The sequence below is a fragment of the Diorhabda sublineata genome, chromosome 9 (genome assembly GCF_026230105.1).
Source record: "Diorhabda sublineata isolate icDioSubl1.1 chromosome 9, icDioSubl1.1, whole genome shotgun sequence".
NCBI lineage: Eukaryota > Metazoa > Arthropoda > Insecta > Coleoptera > Chrysomelidae > Diorhabda > Diorhabda sublineata.
Genome location: NC_079482.1, coordinates 553,949 through 571,346, shown reverse-complemented (window position 1 = coordinate 571,346; position 17,398 = coordinate 553,949). Strand labels below are relative to the sequence as shown.

Sequence of the window (17,398 nt, the reverse complement as noted above, 5' to 3'; positions counted from 1 at the left end):
CCTTTATTTTTTTAAATTACTTTTCATATTTTTTATGTAAAATTTGGATACTCCTCTTTGAGCTGATTTCAAAAATGTATAATACTTGTAGGTTAAAGTGGTTATTTTATGAGATAAACAATTTTTCTTTTAAGAGCACAAATTTTACTTATTATTTACTTTCACTTTATTTGCCTGTACTAAAATGGGTTGTACAACAGTTCAAACTCTTTAATCTTTTTAACTGTGCTATTTATTCTACTTAAAAAATCCAAAACTCTACTTTTTATTAAAGTTTGACATTGTCAACTAGAATTTGTAGTCACTATTGATAGTGTAATTTGATACATTATTTATTTTGTTTCTCTGAAATGGTTTACTCTTTGCAAGAAAGAATTGAAATTGTAGGTTTATACTACCAAAATAATAATTGTGCAAGAGCTGCTGCTAGAATATTTAACGAATTACATGACGGAAGACATGCAACTCATAAGTATGTAATTCAACTGATGGAGAAATTTACCACAACAGGGTCTGTTTGCAATAAAGTGCATAAGCGAGAGGGACTCGTAAATAACGAAGCAATCCAAGTGGCAACTTTAGGGCAAGTCAGCTTAGAGGCTCAACAACCCCAATCGTTGTCAACGATAAGTAGAGCGATCGGTGTTTCATCTTCTACAGTTTTCCGAGTTCTACATAAATTCAAGTACCACCCATACAAAGTTAAGTTGGTGCACGAGTTGAATGAAGATGATTTTGATCGTCGTCTAGAGTTTTGCGAATCAATGACGCAAATTATCAATAACAATCCACAATTGTTAAACAATATTTGCTTTTCTGATGAATGCTCATGGTCATTAAATGGCTTAGTAAGTAGGCATAATTGTAGATATTGGGCTGAAAGTGATCCACATATTATGCGTGAATTCCATACACAACATTCCCAAAAGTTAAATGTTTGGTATGGTATCCTAGGTGACCACATTGTCGGACCTTTCTTCATCAACGGAAATTTAAATGGTGAATCATATCTTGAGTTACTCAGGGAAGGGGTTGACCCACGTATTACAACAATAATAGAAAATGATGATAACCTTTCCGAAGATTTACTGGTATTTCAACAAGACGGAGCTCCCCCACACTATGCTATGCCTGTCCGACAATTTTTAAACGAAACATTCCCCGCTCGTTGGATAGGTAGAAGGGGGCAGATGATGGAGTGGCCACCTAGGTCACCGGATTTAACACCCCTAGACTTCTTTTTATGGGGGTATTTAAAAACAAAAGTTTATGCTACCCAACCAGAATCTCTGGATGATTTACGAGAGAGGATAGAAAATGAATGTCGACAATTAAATCCAGCCGTATTAAGCAATGTCAGAGAGGCATTTCAAAATAGATTATACCATTGTATGGAAGTGAATGGTACTCATTTTGAACACTTATTGTAACTTCATAATAAATAGCACAGTTAAAAAGATTAAAGAGTTTGAACTGTTGTACAACCCATTTTAGTACAGGCAAATAAGGTGAAAGTAAATAATAAGTAAAATTTGTGCTCTTAAAAGAAAAATTGTTTATCTCATAAACTAACCACTTTAACCTATAAGTATTATACATTTTTGAAATCAGCTCAAAGAGGAGTATCCAAATTTTATATAAAAAAATATGAAAAGTAATTTAAAAAAATAAAGGGGATGCTGCTAGGGGTGAGGGGGTGGCTTTTCCAGTAAGTTCAAATAAGCCATAATGCTTGCCCCTTCCAACATAAATTGACGTGTTTTTGGATTTTTTCTAAATACTAAATAAATATTACAAAAGTTATTAAAGGTGGATACTTTTATCTGAAAAGCACTGTATATTCAATATTCTCAAGAGTAATGTTATTAAAAACGATATTTTATTTATTAACGTTATATAAACATCAAGTAATACCAAATTTGTACTAAAAATAATTAGAAACAAAATTATATGCTCCATCAATAACTTTTAGTTGAGGTCGATTCATTGTCTCACAAAATTGATAATAAAAAAAAACTTATTTAAATTAATGTATCCTCCTAATAAAAATAAAATTGGAAAGAATTTCGTGTTTTTCGAAATTAGACAGTGGCGTAGCTAAATGTGGGAAATAAAAATAAAATTATAAGATATTGGAAAGATTTACATAATTAGACAGTGGCGTAGCTAAATATGGGAAATAAAAATTAAATTATAAGATATTGGAAAGATTTACATAATTAGACAGTGGCGTAGCTAAATATGGGAAATAAAAATTAAATTATAAGATATTGGAAAGATTTACATAATTAGACAGTGGCGTAGCTAAATATGGGAAATAAAAATTAAATTATAAGATATTGGAAAGATTTACATAATTAGACAGTGGCGTAGCTAAATATGGGAAATAAAAATAAAATTATAAGATATTGGAAAGATTTACATAATTAGACAGTGGCGTATCTTGGTATGGGAAATAAAAATAAAATTATAAGATATTGGAAAGATTTACATAATTAGACAGTGGCGTAGCTAAATATGGGAAATAAAAATAAAATTATAAGATATTGGAAAGATTTACATAATTAGACAGTGGCGTAGCTAAATATGGGAAATAAAAATAAAATTATAAGATATTGGAAAGAGTTTCATGATTAGACAGTGGCGTAGCTAAATATGGGAAATAAAAATTAAATTATAAGATATTGGAAAGATTTACATAATTAGACAGTGGCGTAGCTAAATATGGGAAATAAAAATAAAATTATAAGATATTGGAAAGAGTTTCATGATTAGACAGTGGCGTAGCTAAATATGGGAAATAAAAATTAAATTATAAGATATTGGAAAGATTTACATAATTAGACAGTGGCGTAGCTAAATATGGGAAATAAAAATTAAATTATAAGATATTGGAAAGATTTACATAATTAGACAGTGGCGTAGCTAAATATGGGAAATAAAAATAAAATTATAAGATATTGGAAAGATTTACATAATTAGACAGTGGCGTATCTTGGTATGGGAAATAAAAATAAAATTATAAGATATTGGAAAGATTTACATAATTAGACAGTGGCGTAGCTAAATATGGGAAATAAAAATAAAATTATAAGATATTGGAAAGATTTACATAATTAGACAGTGGCGTAGCTAAATGTGGGAAATAAAAATAAAATTATAAGATATTGGAAAGATTTACATAATTAGACAGTGGCGTAGCTAAATATGGGAAATAAAAATTAAATTATAAGATATTGGAAAGATTTACATAATTAGACAGTGGCGTATCTTGGTATGGGAAATAAAAATAAAATTATAAGATATTGGAAAGATTTACATAATTAGACAGTGGCGTAGCTAAATATGGGAAATAAAAATAAAATTATAAGATATTGGAAAGATTTACATAATTAGACAGTGGCGTAGCTAAATGTGGGAAATAAAAATAAAATTATAAGATATTGGAAAGATTTACATAATTAGACAGTGGCGTAGCTAAATATGGGAAATAAAAATTAAATTATAAGATATTGGAAAGATTTACATAATTAGACAGTGGCGTAGCTAAATATGGGAAATAAAAATAAAATTATAAGATATTGGAAAGATTTACATAATTAGACAGTGGCGTATCTTGGTATGGGAAATAAAAATAAAATTATAAGATATTGGAAAGATTTACATAATTAGACAGTGGCGTAGCTAAATATGGGAAATAAAAATAAAATTATAAGATATTGGAAAGATTTACATAATTAGACAGTGGCGTAGCTAAATATGGGAAATAAAAATAAAATTATAAGATATTGGAAAGATTTACATAATTAGACAGTGGCGTAGCTAAATGTGGGAAATAAAAATAAAATTATAAGATATTGGAAAGATTTACATAATTAGACAGTGGCGTAGCTAAATATGGGAAATAAAAATAAAATTATAAGATATTGGAAAGAGTTTCATGATTAGACAGTGGCGTAGCTAAATATGGGAAATAAAAATAAAATTATAAGATATTGGAAAGATTTACATAATTAGACAGTGGCGTAGCTAAATGTGGGAAATAAAAATAAAATTATAAGATATTGGAAAGATTTACATAATTAGACAGTGGCGTAGCTAAATATGGGAAATAAAAATTAAATTATAAGATATTGGAAAGATTTACATAATTAGACAGTGGCGTAGCTAAATATGGGAAATAAAAATAAAATTATAAGATATTGGAAAGATTTACATAATTAGACAGTGGCGTATCTTGGTATGGGAAATAAAAATAAAATTATAAGATATTGGAAAGATTTACATAATTAGACAGTGGCGTAGCTAAATATGGGAAATAAAAATAAAATTATAAGATATTGGAAAGATTTACATAATTAGACAGTGGCGTAGCTAAATATGGGAAATAAAAATAAAATTATAAGATATTGGAAAGATTTACATAATTAGACAGTGGCGTAGCTAAATGTGGGAAATAAAAATAAAATTATAAGATATTGGAAAGATTTACATAATTAGACAGTGGCGTAGCTAAATATGGGAAATAAAAATAAAATTATAAGATATTGGAAAGAGTTTCATGATTAGACAGTGGCGTAGCTAGGTATGGGAGTTTACGAGGTTCCCAAATCCTAGAAGCGAGGATGTAACTACGTTCAGACACCTAGGGAATGTATGTTGTACGTGGACCTGTCGCGTATTTTTTTTTATTGAAGATAATATACACAAAAAATTCACATATTCTGTTCCAATTTGTATACGTCGTGATAAGCATTACGGATAAGGGCATAGGGGAAACAAGATTCCAACAAATCCATAGTAAGAAACGGGGATTCCTGTACTATTTGATCCAACAATAAATAAACGGATTCTCGATTCCTTATAGCTTCTTTATCGGCTTCCTGACCTAATCTCAATAAACTAGAAGAAGCCAAAGCCAAAAATTCTTTCATTCGATCTTCGATATCGCCCAAACCGCAAGTGGTAAACAAAGCCCCGAATATATGATTCACGGCCAAGGCCATACAATGAATATTATTCGTATGTCCTTCCAAGGACGCTCTATAAAATGATTGATCGGATTTTGCCAGTTTGGGTATCGAAACAGCTACGAATACCATTAAAAGACAAACGAGCAGATGCTCGTTGTCGTTTTCGCCTTCTTGTTTTTGAAGTTTCAACGCGGCTATTAGAGTCGGATCGACTTTACAAGGTAAACCGGCGGCCGAAGTCATTTCGCTAACTATTTTCATCGGATCCCCGCTGGGTAGGTGATGTCGAAAATCCAATATAGAACTAACCAAAAACGGTATACGCAATTCCAAAACATCCGTCAAACAAGATTGGGCCAATTGTCTAAAGCTCAATATAACGCCGACGATCGTCATCCTTTGTAGGACGTTATCGACGTTCGTTAATTTTTTAAATTGATCCTTCATCACTTCCGGCTTATCGAAATTGGTACGTAACGATAAAAGAACGTCCTTATTTATTTCGGCCAGTTTTTTAAGTTCGATCACTTGACTAGCTATGTGCCACATTAAAGTTTCGCTCAATTGCTTCATACCGTACGGTCCTATCAATTCGGCTAACGCCCTTAATTCGTTAACGTCCGAATATTCTTCGGGATTGAACGGTATGGATCCCTCGACGGTTAAACTGACGAAGGAACGTTGATTCATCGAAAAAACTATATTGCCAGCGCTGACTTTTCTCAATAACACTTCCGAATACCATTGGGTGTATATGGAAGCTATTGTTTTCTCACCGTGACTATCCATCGGTTGAGTTTGTTGCAAAAGACAATTATTAAATACTCTAGTTATATCTATGTGTACGTAATTTTCCACTGTTTGTAGCACGTTCATATAAGATCTGACGGAAACTAGTAATTCGGACGGTTTGGCTATTTCGTTTGTGTCCGGATTGTACATCACCATTCCGACTAAAGCTTTGGCGAATCTGTTCTCTAAATGTTGATGCAAATATTCCCTAGGAGCGAACGTATATTCCCAAACGTTTATATTTGAAAAATAATTGATGGCGTAACATAATTCGGTTAAAGCCATGTGCAATTTATCCATCGTAGTTAAATTTTCTCTAGTTTTCCTATAACTTTCCTTACCGGGTTTTTCGAATTCCGCCGTGTTCTTTTTATTTTTTTCTTTCTTTTTTCTATTGATCTGTTGTGATATTAAGTGAGCGCAATTCTTCGGTAATAACTTGTCGCTCATTTTGCATTGGGCGTCGCATATAGCGGTTATTATATTTTTAGCTTCTTTGGCCATTTCGTCTAAAAACATATTGACCACCGAAAGGCTTCGTTCTCTAATATGGTGTCGTTCTTCGGGACACAGTTCGTGTGTACAATGTTGGAAATGACTACAGATCGAAGGAAAAGCTACTATGTATCTATTTTGGGCTGGAAATTCCAAACACATGTGAAACTGATCCTCAAATATCCTATTATAAAAACAGAATATCGATAAATCCGAAGTTTCTCTCAACATCTCATCTAAATTATCCACCATTTTAGTATGAAATTGTATTGAATCAAGTAACTGAGCTAGATTTTTATTATCAATTAATCTCAAAGGTGATTTGGACGTCGATGTATAAGCTTGCAATCTAAACCAATCCAAACGAAAAGCGAAAAAATTAAAAGTTTCATTTTCTTCAACTTGTTTAACTGATACACTAGATATAGTATTACACAACGAAGATAATATGATACCTTCATCTTCGGGACAATTTTGTAATTTCTGCATAATATCTTTCAATGTTAAAGCATCCCAATGAGATAAATACTGAACGTAGTACCTCTGCATAACTTGACTATACTTTCTCACTAATACCCTCAAATCTTCCATGTGGAACAATAATTCCGGTAAATGCCTATCGACTAAATCTTCTGTAGATTTCCCTTTTGTTTTATGCGTCGGTGGGTTATCATTATGTCTTAATAACCATAAAACTTCGTCTCTACCGTAACATAAACCCATAAAGATCATTAGGGCTTTCGGTCCTAATAAACCAGGTTGATCCATAAAAATCAAACCTAATTCCTTAAGGGCAGTTCTTAGGAATTTTCTTCGTTCTCTATGATTATAACCAGCTTTTTGAACAGCTTGAGTATAAGCGTCTTTAACCTCGGATATTCTTTTACTATAACCTTTTAAAGTATCAAAAAACCCCAATACATATTGATGGATATAAATAACTTCATCTCGGAATAAAGGAATCACCCAAGATGATTCTAGAGCGTTTAAAAACAATTTATTATAATGATCTTGCTGTAATAAATTATGCATCAAAAGTAAACCGAAAATTATCCATTTCTCCATAGTATCCAAGGATAAAAACTCGCAAGACATTCTTTCTGAAAGTACCGGTTTTAATAACATCGAAGGGTTGCCTACTAGGGTTAATTTCTGTTCTGAACGCCATTTATCTGCCGAAACGTTTCTAGGTGCGTAGATCGGAATCAAAGATTGCACTGCTTGAGCTAGGAGTTTAGAATGTGGTACGAATTCTTCGCACAATTTTTTAAACGGAACATCATATTCGGTGATCATGTTTCCTAGTCGAGGAAAACTCTGATCTTGCGAACCGTGTACAATTTCATAAGCGGCGTTAAATAAGCCCAAAACAGCTTTGCGATCTTCGACTCTCGATAATAAAACCATAAGAGATACATAAGTTGTTACAAGGTCTAAATAATGTTTTGTAAGTTCAAAATTAACAGATATATCTAAATCTACCTGAAAAGCGTCCATGCTGGTTAATAATTCGCAAACGTGATCTTTAAAATCCAACAAATCTACAAATGTGTAGTAGTATAAAGATAAAGATTTGATTATTTCGTTTTTCAAATTTTGTATTGGCGTAAGGCTTTTAACGTCTATATTAGGAAATCTTCTCACAATACTTTTAATAGAAGATTCCAAATTCTTATCGGAAAGAAATCCCGGTTTAGATTTGGCATCTCCGCAAGCTTTCTTTATATTATATATCCTCGTTAACATTCCAATTCCACGATCATTTAAAATGATCAATTTTTCGGCAAGCTTCCGTTCTGATTGATTCAGTTGACGAGACATTTTGTTCTAAAAAGAAAATTAATTTAAAAAAAAATCGACGGGCAATTAATTTTCAATTACCTCTATTTTGTGTGCCTTTTAATTAAAATTACATTTCATCCAAACAATTTTTTATTTACATTACAATACGAAACGTCATACTGCAACTGTCATTTTACCAGCAGGGAGGTGCCAAATGTGTGAAGATGGCGCTTTAGTGACGCATACGAAGAATCATAGTCGTACTAAAGTATTATTTTATTTTAAATATTATAAATTAATAGTAACATATACTTGATTAAATACACATTATAAATATAAATGAATACGAATTTAAATAAACGTTACTATTATAAGTCGTTTTATTGCTTTTATAATTTTTCTCTTATAATTTTCGCACGTCAATGAATAGTTCGGGAACGTTGCTGTATCTACAAATGAACGAACTTCAAATGTATACGATTATCATATAAGTATTTACTTTTTTTTTTTCGTTATAAAATGTAGTTTTATGATAATAAATTATGATTAAGAAAAAGAAGTTTAAGAAAAAAATCAAATTAAAATGACTTCGGGATTTTCTTTAGATCAGCTATCAACAGAATTACTTATTAAAATTTTTTCCTATGTAGATATTAAAGATTTGTGTCATTTAACTGTGACCTGCAAAAGATTTAAAGAAATTATATCAACATGGGATAAAGTGATTGTTAAATTTAAACGTCTTCCGGCAGTTACTAATCAAACGAACGAAATATTTCTTTCGAGGTAAGAATATATAAACATTATAATATGTATATGTTTAAATTATATTTTAGGTGTTTCAAACCACTAAATAATTTAGATAAACTTAGAATTTCGAAAAATTGGCAAATGGCAAGATATTGCGAAAGTAATTTATTGTATAGCAGAAAAAAATATATTCCGTATCTTAAAATATCAGATAGGTTTTTGTGGATGAGTCGTGGAGATGAAATAAAATGTTATCAGAGAAACGAAACTGGTATAATTACTGAAAAATCATTTTACACTTTGAAAGGCGCAACTAATGCCGATATCGTAAATTTTCAACTAAGAAATAATCTAATTGTAGGTGGTTTAAGGTAATTTCATATCTAATAATAACAAATATTGTTTATTTATACAAATTATATAGAGATGGAACTATGAGGATACACGACTTGAAAAATCGAAATGCTATTTATGAACTCGACAACTGGCATCATACAGATATAAATTCTGTAGATATTGATAGATTTGGATGTATAATTGTATCCGGAGAAAGAAATGGTATAATAAATATTGTTAAAATACTTGATGGACAATTAATAAATGATTCTTTAACAAAAATCGTCTGTCCCGATCGTATATGGAAAATTAGTTTATCAGACGAAAATAAATTAGCTGTGGGTACCTCGGGAAACGAACATCCTAGTTCTCTATTTATTTATGACATAACGAGGTAATCAAAATATAAATACTTCCAATACGTTCCTCGGTTTAGAATTATAATAAGTTTGCGTTTTCGCCCGCGCAGAATTCATTTATTCAGCTCAAATATGGCGGAAATTAGCACTTCCGAATTTAGCAATAATTTGATTAGTTGACTTCCGGTTTGGCGGAAGTTCGTCATGATTATAAAAATATATCGCATTTTCTAGAAAAAACATCTTTTATCAATTCAATTTTTTCTACCAATTAAGGTAAAATAATTGAAGCTAAAGTGAACCTAACCTAACTATAAAATACAAAAACAATAAACAGTTTCCAATACGAATGTAAATAAAAGTGAGTAAATAAAAACTTAACCAATTATTTTTGACTTTTTTCTTAATGCACCCTCTTCAGTTAAGCCCCTAAGTCTTAAAAATGGGCCGCTAAAAATAAACAATTTATGTAATTTGTAAAATTTACTATGATACTAAACCGGGCGGATACGGAAGTACAGCCATTATGTATTAATAAATCTGTCAAATATAACAGACTTTTTGAGTGCGTTTTTTTTTAATAATTTAGAAAAATCTCTTCATTTTATAGACAAAATAAGGACCACGTTGAATTATTTAATGAAAATAGAGTGGTTGGTAGTGGAATTTTAGATATCCGGTGGGATGGTCCACAAATATTGTGGACTTGTGGTTACGATAGTGTTTTAAAAAGATGGGATCTCAGAACAGGCAAAAGTGAACAAAACTTTTTTGATCCCTTCGGTTCCGTATTATATTGTTTAGACTATGATTATGTTAATACAATTATGACTGGTGTTAACATGCACGGTAGAATCGTATTATGGGATATACGACAAAGGAGAGCCGTACAGGTAAGACACTTCCTATTGTGTAATAACATTTTTTTTTAAAAGTTGGAATATTTATTGATAATTGTACAGTATAATCGAAAAGTTTCACAAACTTTATCTATTATGTATGTTGTTTACATAACCTAACACGTTTGACGTTATGGTATGGAATAATGTATACGAGGGTATTACTACAAATAAATATTGTTCGAGTTGAATAAAATGTGAATTTTATCAATAAACGAGCTGTACGATAGGAGAATTTCATTTTTAGATGTATTATATGGAATCCTGTCGAAAAGGATATAATGGAAGTTCGCCTGTATATAGTTTGGCGTTTGATTCGGAATTTCTGTTTTCTACCACCGATAAACATTTGAATGTACTGAATTTTTCTTCGTACGACCAAACACATTCGAATGATTATACGTTTTTCTTTTAACGAAATGTTTTATCAATTTTAAGTATAATTTTGATATTTATTAACGCCAAAGTGACCAAAATAATTGTAATAGCCCATTATTATACTTTTTACAACGAATTAAACATATTTTATACATTTACTATTTGTTTTTTTTTATTTTCTATCAAATTATAGATACTAGCTTCATAAAGAGAGGTAGTAATTACTACTACTAAGTTGGAATCACAACAGAATACACCGAGAAAAGTTTTCTATACTTAATTTTATTGAAATGGATAATATAGACGCGAAAAAATATGTAATTTTCGATTTACTTAATTTAAATTTAGAACTGTGTGTAAAAAGTAAGTAAATAAAATGGAAAATCACGTACCTTTTGAGGTCATTGTTTGTGTGTTTTGGAAAATTTGAAACAGTATATTAAAATATCATACGTACATTTTTCATTCACCCTGTATTCATACCACGTATATTTTCTTGTAGTAAACATCGAAAACGAACAAAAATGAAATTTCAATTAGTTCATAATAATAATTTAATAGAAATTATGTACACACCTAAATTAAACAAAAATATCACAATTTTAAAATTTATCTTCAAGAAATGCAGAGTTGTGGATCCCTCGACCCAATTTCTATGGCTTTTTTCTGTAACAGCATCTGTCTCAATGATGAAGATTCTTCTCTAAGAGTTAAAACTTGAGCTCTTAATATGGCGTTTTCGTGTTCCAATATTGTGGCCCTCAGAGCGATCTACAACAAACCGCATTCATATATAGTTAAATTTTGAAAAGATTAAACAATTCCCGTGAATTTTACCTGATCTTCTCTCATTTTTCTGGCATCTCTCGACTTTTTAGCCGCTTGATTATTACGTCTCCTCCTCTCATAATATTTGTCATCTTTTTGTTCGTCCGGTATAGCTTTCTTTTCACCTCGTTGTCTTCTGTTATTAGATGAATCGTATAAAGGTGAATATTGAGTTATATCAGGAGGTGTTCGAGAACCTTTAAATGATATACTCAAATACAAAATTGTTTTTTAACATTTCAGCTGTACTTACGTATTTGTTCTGGTAAAAAATGGAATGACGGTTGGTATCTCAGTATCGAAGATGGTGTTAAAAAGGATTTGTTTGTATTTTCTGTAGACGGACATCGTATCGACAAATCTGGGTTTAAGAATGATTTAAAATGAGGTTCTAGAAAACATAAGCATTCAGTAAATTGGCGCCATTTATGTTTTGATTTATTAATATGAAGTTAGCTATGACATTTCAATATATTCTTCTTTTTTCATATAAAATAATTCATCTACAACCATAGATAAATATATATTTAATTAATCGTTGATATTAAATAAATTTATTACTTTTTCGTAAATTCGTTGTTTATTCTCATTAAGAATTTCTAAAGTGTGAATTTATAAAATTTTTCAGAACCAGGTACCGCCCGTTCGACTTGAAACCAGTTCGTTTATTTGATTTCTCGGTATTTAAATAGATCCAGACGATTTGTGCACGTTCGGATTGTTTTATCTGACCACATTAATTTATTTCAGAAACAATAATATCATTTCGGAAACATTACCTGGCATGAAAATGAGGAATCACGCCTTTAAGACGTCATGCAAGAATGTTTTTTTTTTTCACGAAAAAATTAAAATGGTTATTTTCTTGTTGCATGAACTACAAGCAGAAGTAAATTTTTTATACACGCGAAGATTATTTTCACGTGGAAATACATGTTCCGTGATTTATAATTTATATTAAAAAAATAAATTCAAATGTATATTCAGTCTATATAATATACAGAGCGTAGCTAAATTATCGAACGATGCATCACTTTGAAAACAATTTTTTTTATAAAAATAATCAAACATGTTGATTTTTAGTTTTTTAAGGCAAATTTTTGAAATAATATGAGATTATGATGATGTCACCAATTTTAAAGTGGTGACGTGTTTGTAAATATTTCTGATTTAAAAAATGGGACTTGTAATACCTTATTTGAAAGGTTTTTTTTACACTTTAATAAAAAATGACATTGTTAGTCAATTTTTATTTATACTGATTGGACAAAAATTCATTTTATTCTTCAATGAGAGATATCTGTCATACAAATTCGATTCTTTCTATGAATAATCGATTCATGTAGATTAGAATCATTTAGATTCGATTAAAATCGATTCTTTCTAAGGAAATTCGATTCAACTAGACTAGAATCATTTAGATTCGATTAAAATCGATTAGTTTTATGAAAATTCGATTCGTGTAAATTTAAATCTTATAGATTCGTTATTTTGAAGATCGATTAATCATGTAAATTAGAATAATATCGATTCGTTTCGTGAAAATTCTATTTATGTAAATTAGATTCACATAGATTCGATTAAAATCGATTCTTTCTATGGAAATTCGATTCATTTAGATTAGAATCATATAGATTCGATTCAAATCGATTAGTTTTATGAAAATTCGATTCGTGTAAATTTAAATCTTATAGATTCGTTATTTTGAAGATCGATTTATCATGTAAATTAGAATAATATCGATTCGTTTCATGAAAATTCTATTTATGTAAATTAGATTCACATAGATTCGATTAAAATCGATTCTTTCTATGGAAATTCGATTCATTTAGATTAGAATCATATAGATTCGATTCAAATCGATTAGTTTTATGAAAATTCGATTCGTGTAAATTTGAATCTTATAGATTCGTTATTTTGAAGATCGATTTATCATGTTAATTAGAATAATATCGATTCGTTTCATGAAAATTCTATTTATGTAAATTAGATTCACATAGATTCGATTAAAATCGATTCTTTCTAAGGAAATTCGATTCAACTAGACTAGAATCATTTAGATTCGATTAAAATCGATTAGTTTTATGAAAATTCGATTCTTGTAAATTTGAATCTTATAGATTCGTTATTTTGAAGATCAATTAATCATGTAAATTAGAATAATATCGATTCGTTTCATGAAAATTCTATTTATGTAAATTAGATTCACATAGATTCGATTAAAATCGATTCTTTCTATGGAAATTCGATTCATTTAGATTAGAATCATATAGATTCGATTCAAATCGATTAGTTTTATGAGAATTCGATTCTTGTAAATTTGAATCTTATAGATTCGTTATTTTGAAGATCGATTAATCATGTAAATTAGAATAATATCGATTCGTTTCATGAAAATTCTATTTATGTAAATTAGATTCACATAGATTCGATTAAAATCGATTCTTTCTATGGAAATTCGATTCATCTAGATTAGAATCATTTAGATTCGATTAAAATCGATTCTTTTTATGGAAATTCGATTCAAGTAGATTAAAATCATTTAGATTCGATTAAAATCGATTTGCTTTATGAAGTTTCGATTCGATTCTCGTAGATTTTCATCGATTTCTTTAATGAAATTTTGTGCATTCTGTCTATTATAACGATTTTTGTCATTGATCATGAAAAAATCGGAAAATTATACGATTTTTAACAAGAAGTGATTTAGTGGAATCGTGTAAACTTCAACGTTTCGTTTCAAATTGAAAAAAAGTCCCAAATTACCTCACAAAATATTAAAATTTGAATGGTGATGGCAATTATTACAAATTATGAGTCGTTTGTGTTAAATAAAAATAATAATGAGTCATTTATGAGTTGTCGAGGACGTCCCTGGACAAGAAGTGAACAAACTTATTCATATCGAAATGATGCAAATAAAGAACGATACAAATTCCTGGTTTTTCCCGAAGGTGAGGAAACTTCAAGAAAAAAAAAACGTTTCGAAGTATTTTCGTAATAGTCCCTACGAAATTTTACTACAAGAAATCTCACAAAAATAATTCGATTCGAGGATGCATGTAGATGAGAATTTTTTCGACATACCTCGTAATTGAAGTTCATAGAAATAACTAGTTTGCAAAATTCATGGTTTATGAATTGCAAGAAATCAGAAATTTGATAAATGATTAACCCGAACAATATAAAATTAAATATATTTCTATAAAAAAAACTTTTGAATTCGCGAAAATCCTAAAAATATTTTCTACCAACCTTGAGATTGTGCCGATAATAAATAATTGCAGTTCCTCAACAAGCTGTAAGTGGTAAAAGCCGAAACCGGCAAAACGGAATTTTGCGTTTCCGTAAACCGAAAATTTGGACTCTGCGAATCCATATTTCGAAAATTCACCCCGTGTATATATATATGTGTGTGTTATTACGCTCCCTCGACGAATACTGACAATCTAATTATTCGTGCAAGAATTCAATTGTGTTATTATTGAATATTAGATTACACAAAGTAACGTTACTACGATATTTATTTAGTACGGTCAAATTAGAAAATCGACCTGAATTAAATAAAATATAACTCATTGAATCAAATAACAATGCTCCTACTGTTGCCAGATTGTAGAAGTTAAATAGAGATCCAGGAAATGTAGAAAAGTAAGGTTATGTCGATATGTATTATCCAGTAAACTACATTTTATACGTAAATGTAGAGATGGCGCTTTAATCGGTATAACCGATGCAAATTCATGTATAGGCAACCCGTAACCGTGACTTATACCCTTCCTTGATAAATTATATATCAACAATATTTCCAAACGAATGATACGTTCAATAAATTGAATGACATTTGACTTTCGATCAAGTGTATTCTTTTGCTGATTACTTCTGTCCATAGATAAAATAATTGAATAGAGTCCGCCACAGACTAACTATAAAAGGTTAATAATCGTAATAGCACTACATTTTGAAACCACAGAATATAATTCAACCTTTTTTATCGATAATATGAGAGGACAGTTTCCTACTTTTTATGTAGTCGAAAATAATCGATTATCATTCATAACTTGACGTACCACACTGGTGATTTATCGCGGTTTTGGTATCAGCACTCTTAATAATCGATTATTTTCGAAACATTTGAAATATTATAACCGATAATACGCGATGAGAATCGAGATTAATAACAGCACATTTCGATTGCGTCTTGCAAACTTATAAAATCTAACTGTCAATTGTCAGTTGTCGCTCATAATTATGTATAATATTATATAACGTTCAAAATAATATAGAAATTATGATATTTGATTCAATATTTATTTAAATTTCGAACTGTTTGAGGTTATATTACTTATGAGTTATAAAAAATGAGCAATTTTCTGAACAATAACCTACAAAACACGATTCTTATAATCTAAATCAGAGGTACTATAACACGAGGTTTACTAAATTCTCAATTATTCCCTGATCAGTGCCTTAAATGCCTGTACTATAAAAATTAACGTTGCCATGAATCTATTAAAACACTAGCGAGGCGTTTTCTTTATTCTTTTTCCCCGCCTTCGTTGTCCTGCGCGTATTATCAAGAAACATTTTCCGTTTCTCATTGGTTCATTGCGGTAAAAAAACACCGAACATTACAACATCAACAGCGTTTTATTTAACTCCACCCCAAGCACAGAAAAACTGGAATGTTTATGTTTTGATTATAAAAGGACAAAATTTGTGCGCCGTCAATTATTATACCGCAATATTTGGAGGGGAGAAGTTGTTTTGTATAAGTTAGGTTAGGTTGAGATTTCTTTATATGAAATGAATGATTTTGATCATACATCTTGTTTAAACAATAAACCACCCTGTATATTCAAATACAAACAACTGTCGAGGTATATTATAAAATAAGGGTGATATATCGAAGATTTTGTCATCAATATTGATAAAATCAAAAAGGGTGTTTATTTATCATTATTTGCGGACCTAATGGTAGGCATAATATGTTTGGTGTCTAACTAAATAAATATTTTCTTTGAAATAATCATCAGTAACTCATTATTAGACGAAACGTATAGTCTCCATAATAATAAACATGGAATTAACAAAAAATGCTATAATATCTATATTTTGTAAAAGATCGATTTTAATCTATTAGAGAAACCAATTTTAAGAAAAAATCAGACGATTTATCAATATAATACGCATGAAATTTTATTTCCGTATCGTACATTGACATTTCATCATAATTAGAACAATATGGCGTCAAAGCTGATGTTCGCGCGAACGGAACTAACGTATCTGTCAGCTGTCACGTTTCGTTAGTACTATGTTCATGATAGCGCGATCATGATCTGATTGAGATTGTTCAGAAACTAATATAAACGTTAAATATCATATAAAATTGTTATTTAAAGGTTGATAATTAAATTTGAAATATCTGAAATTGTACTTATATAATTCATGGTGAAATTATTCACTAGAAATTATGATTTGACCACATAAACGCGGAATTTCAAAAAAATTTCAATAATATCTGTATTTTGTAAAAGATCGATTTTTATCTAATCGAGAAACCAATTTTAAGTAAAATGGATGAAAAAAATCAGACGATTTATCAATGTAATAGGCTTGAAATTTCATTTCCGTATCGTACATTGACATTTCATCATAATTAGAACAATATGGCGTCAAAGCTGATGTTCGCGCGAACGGAACTAACGTATCTGTCAGCTGTCACGTTTCGTTAGTACTGTGTTCATGACAGCGCGATCATGATCTGATTGAGATTGTTCAGAAACTAATATAAACGTTAAATATC

The 17,398-nt window shown here is 30.0% G+C and overlaps 3 protein-coding genes across 3 annotated transcripts; 1 reads left to right on the top strand and 2 right to left on the bottom strand.

The window, feature by feature from the left end:
* Positions 1 to 1,424: 1,424 nt before the first annotated feature.
* Positions 1,425 to 8,301, bottom strand: LOC130448630 (membrane-associated protein Hem). The gene is made up of 2 exons (XM_056786071.1): positions 8,142 to 8,301; positions 1,425 to 8,087 (listed from the first exon to the last, which is right to left on the bottom strand). The coding sequence occupies exon 2, from the start codon at positions 8,079 to 8,081 to the stop codon at positions 4,716 to 4,718; it is 3,366 nt and encodes a 1,121-aa protein (XP_056642049.1). The 5' UTR covers positions 8,082 to 8,087; positions 8,142 to 8,301; the 3' UTR covers positions 1,425 to 4,715.
* Positions 8,302 to 8,493: 192 nt separating this feature from the next.
* Positions 8,494 to 10,923, top strand: LOC130449089 (F-box/WD repeat-containing protein 4). The gene is made up of 5 exons (XM_056786757.1): positions 8,494 to 8,828; positions 8,879 to 9,163; positions 9,217 to 9,522; positions 10,098 to 10,380; positions 10,634 to 10,923. Exons 1-5 carry the CDS (start codon positions 8,626 to 8,628, stop codon positions 10,799 to 10,801), a joined length of 1,245 nt encoding a protein of 414 aa, XP_056642735.1. The 5' UTR covers positions 8,494 to 8,625; the 3' UTR covers positions 10,802 to 10,923.
* A 415-nt stretch (positions 10,924 to 11,338) lies between these two features.
* Positions 11,339 to 15,639, bottom strand: LOC130449088 (transcription factor ces-2). Its single transcript, XM_056786756.1, has 4 exons — positions 14,848 to 15,639; positions 11,846 to 11,983; positions 11,602 to 11,789; positions 11,339 to 11,535 (listed from the first exon to the last, which is right to left on the bottom strand). Exons 1-4 carry the CDS (start codon positions 14,969 to 14,971, stop codon positions 11,380 to 11,382), a joined length of 606 nt encoding a protein of 201 aa, XP_056642734.1. The 5' UTR covers positions 14,972 to 15,639; the 3' UTR covers positions 11,339 to 11,379.
* Positions 15,640 to 17,398: the final 1,759 nt, after the last annotated feature.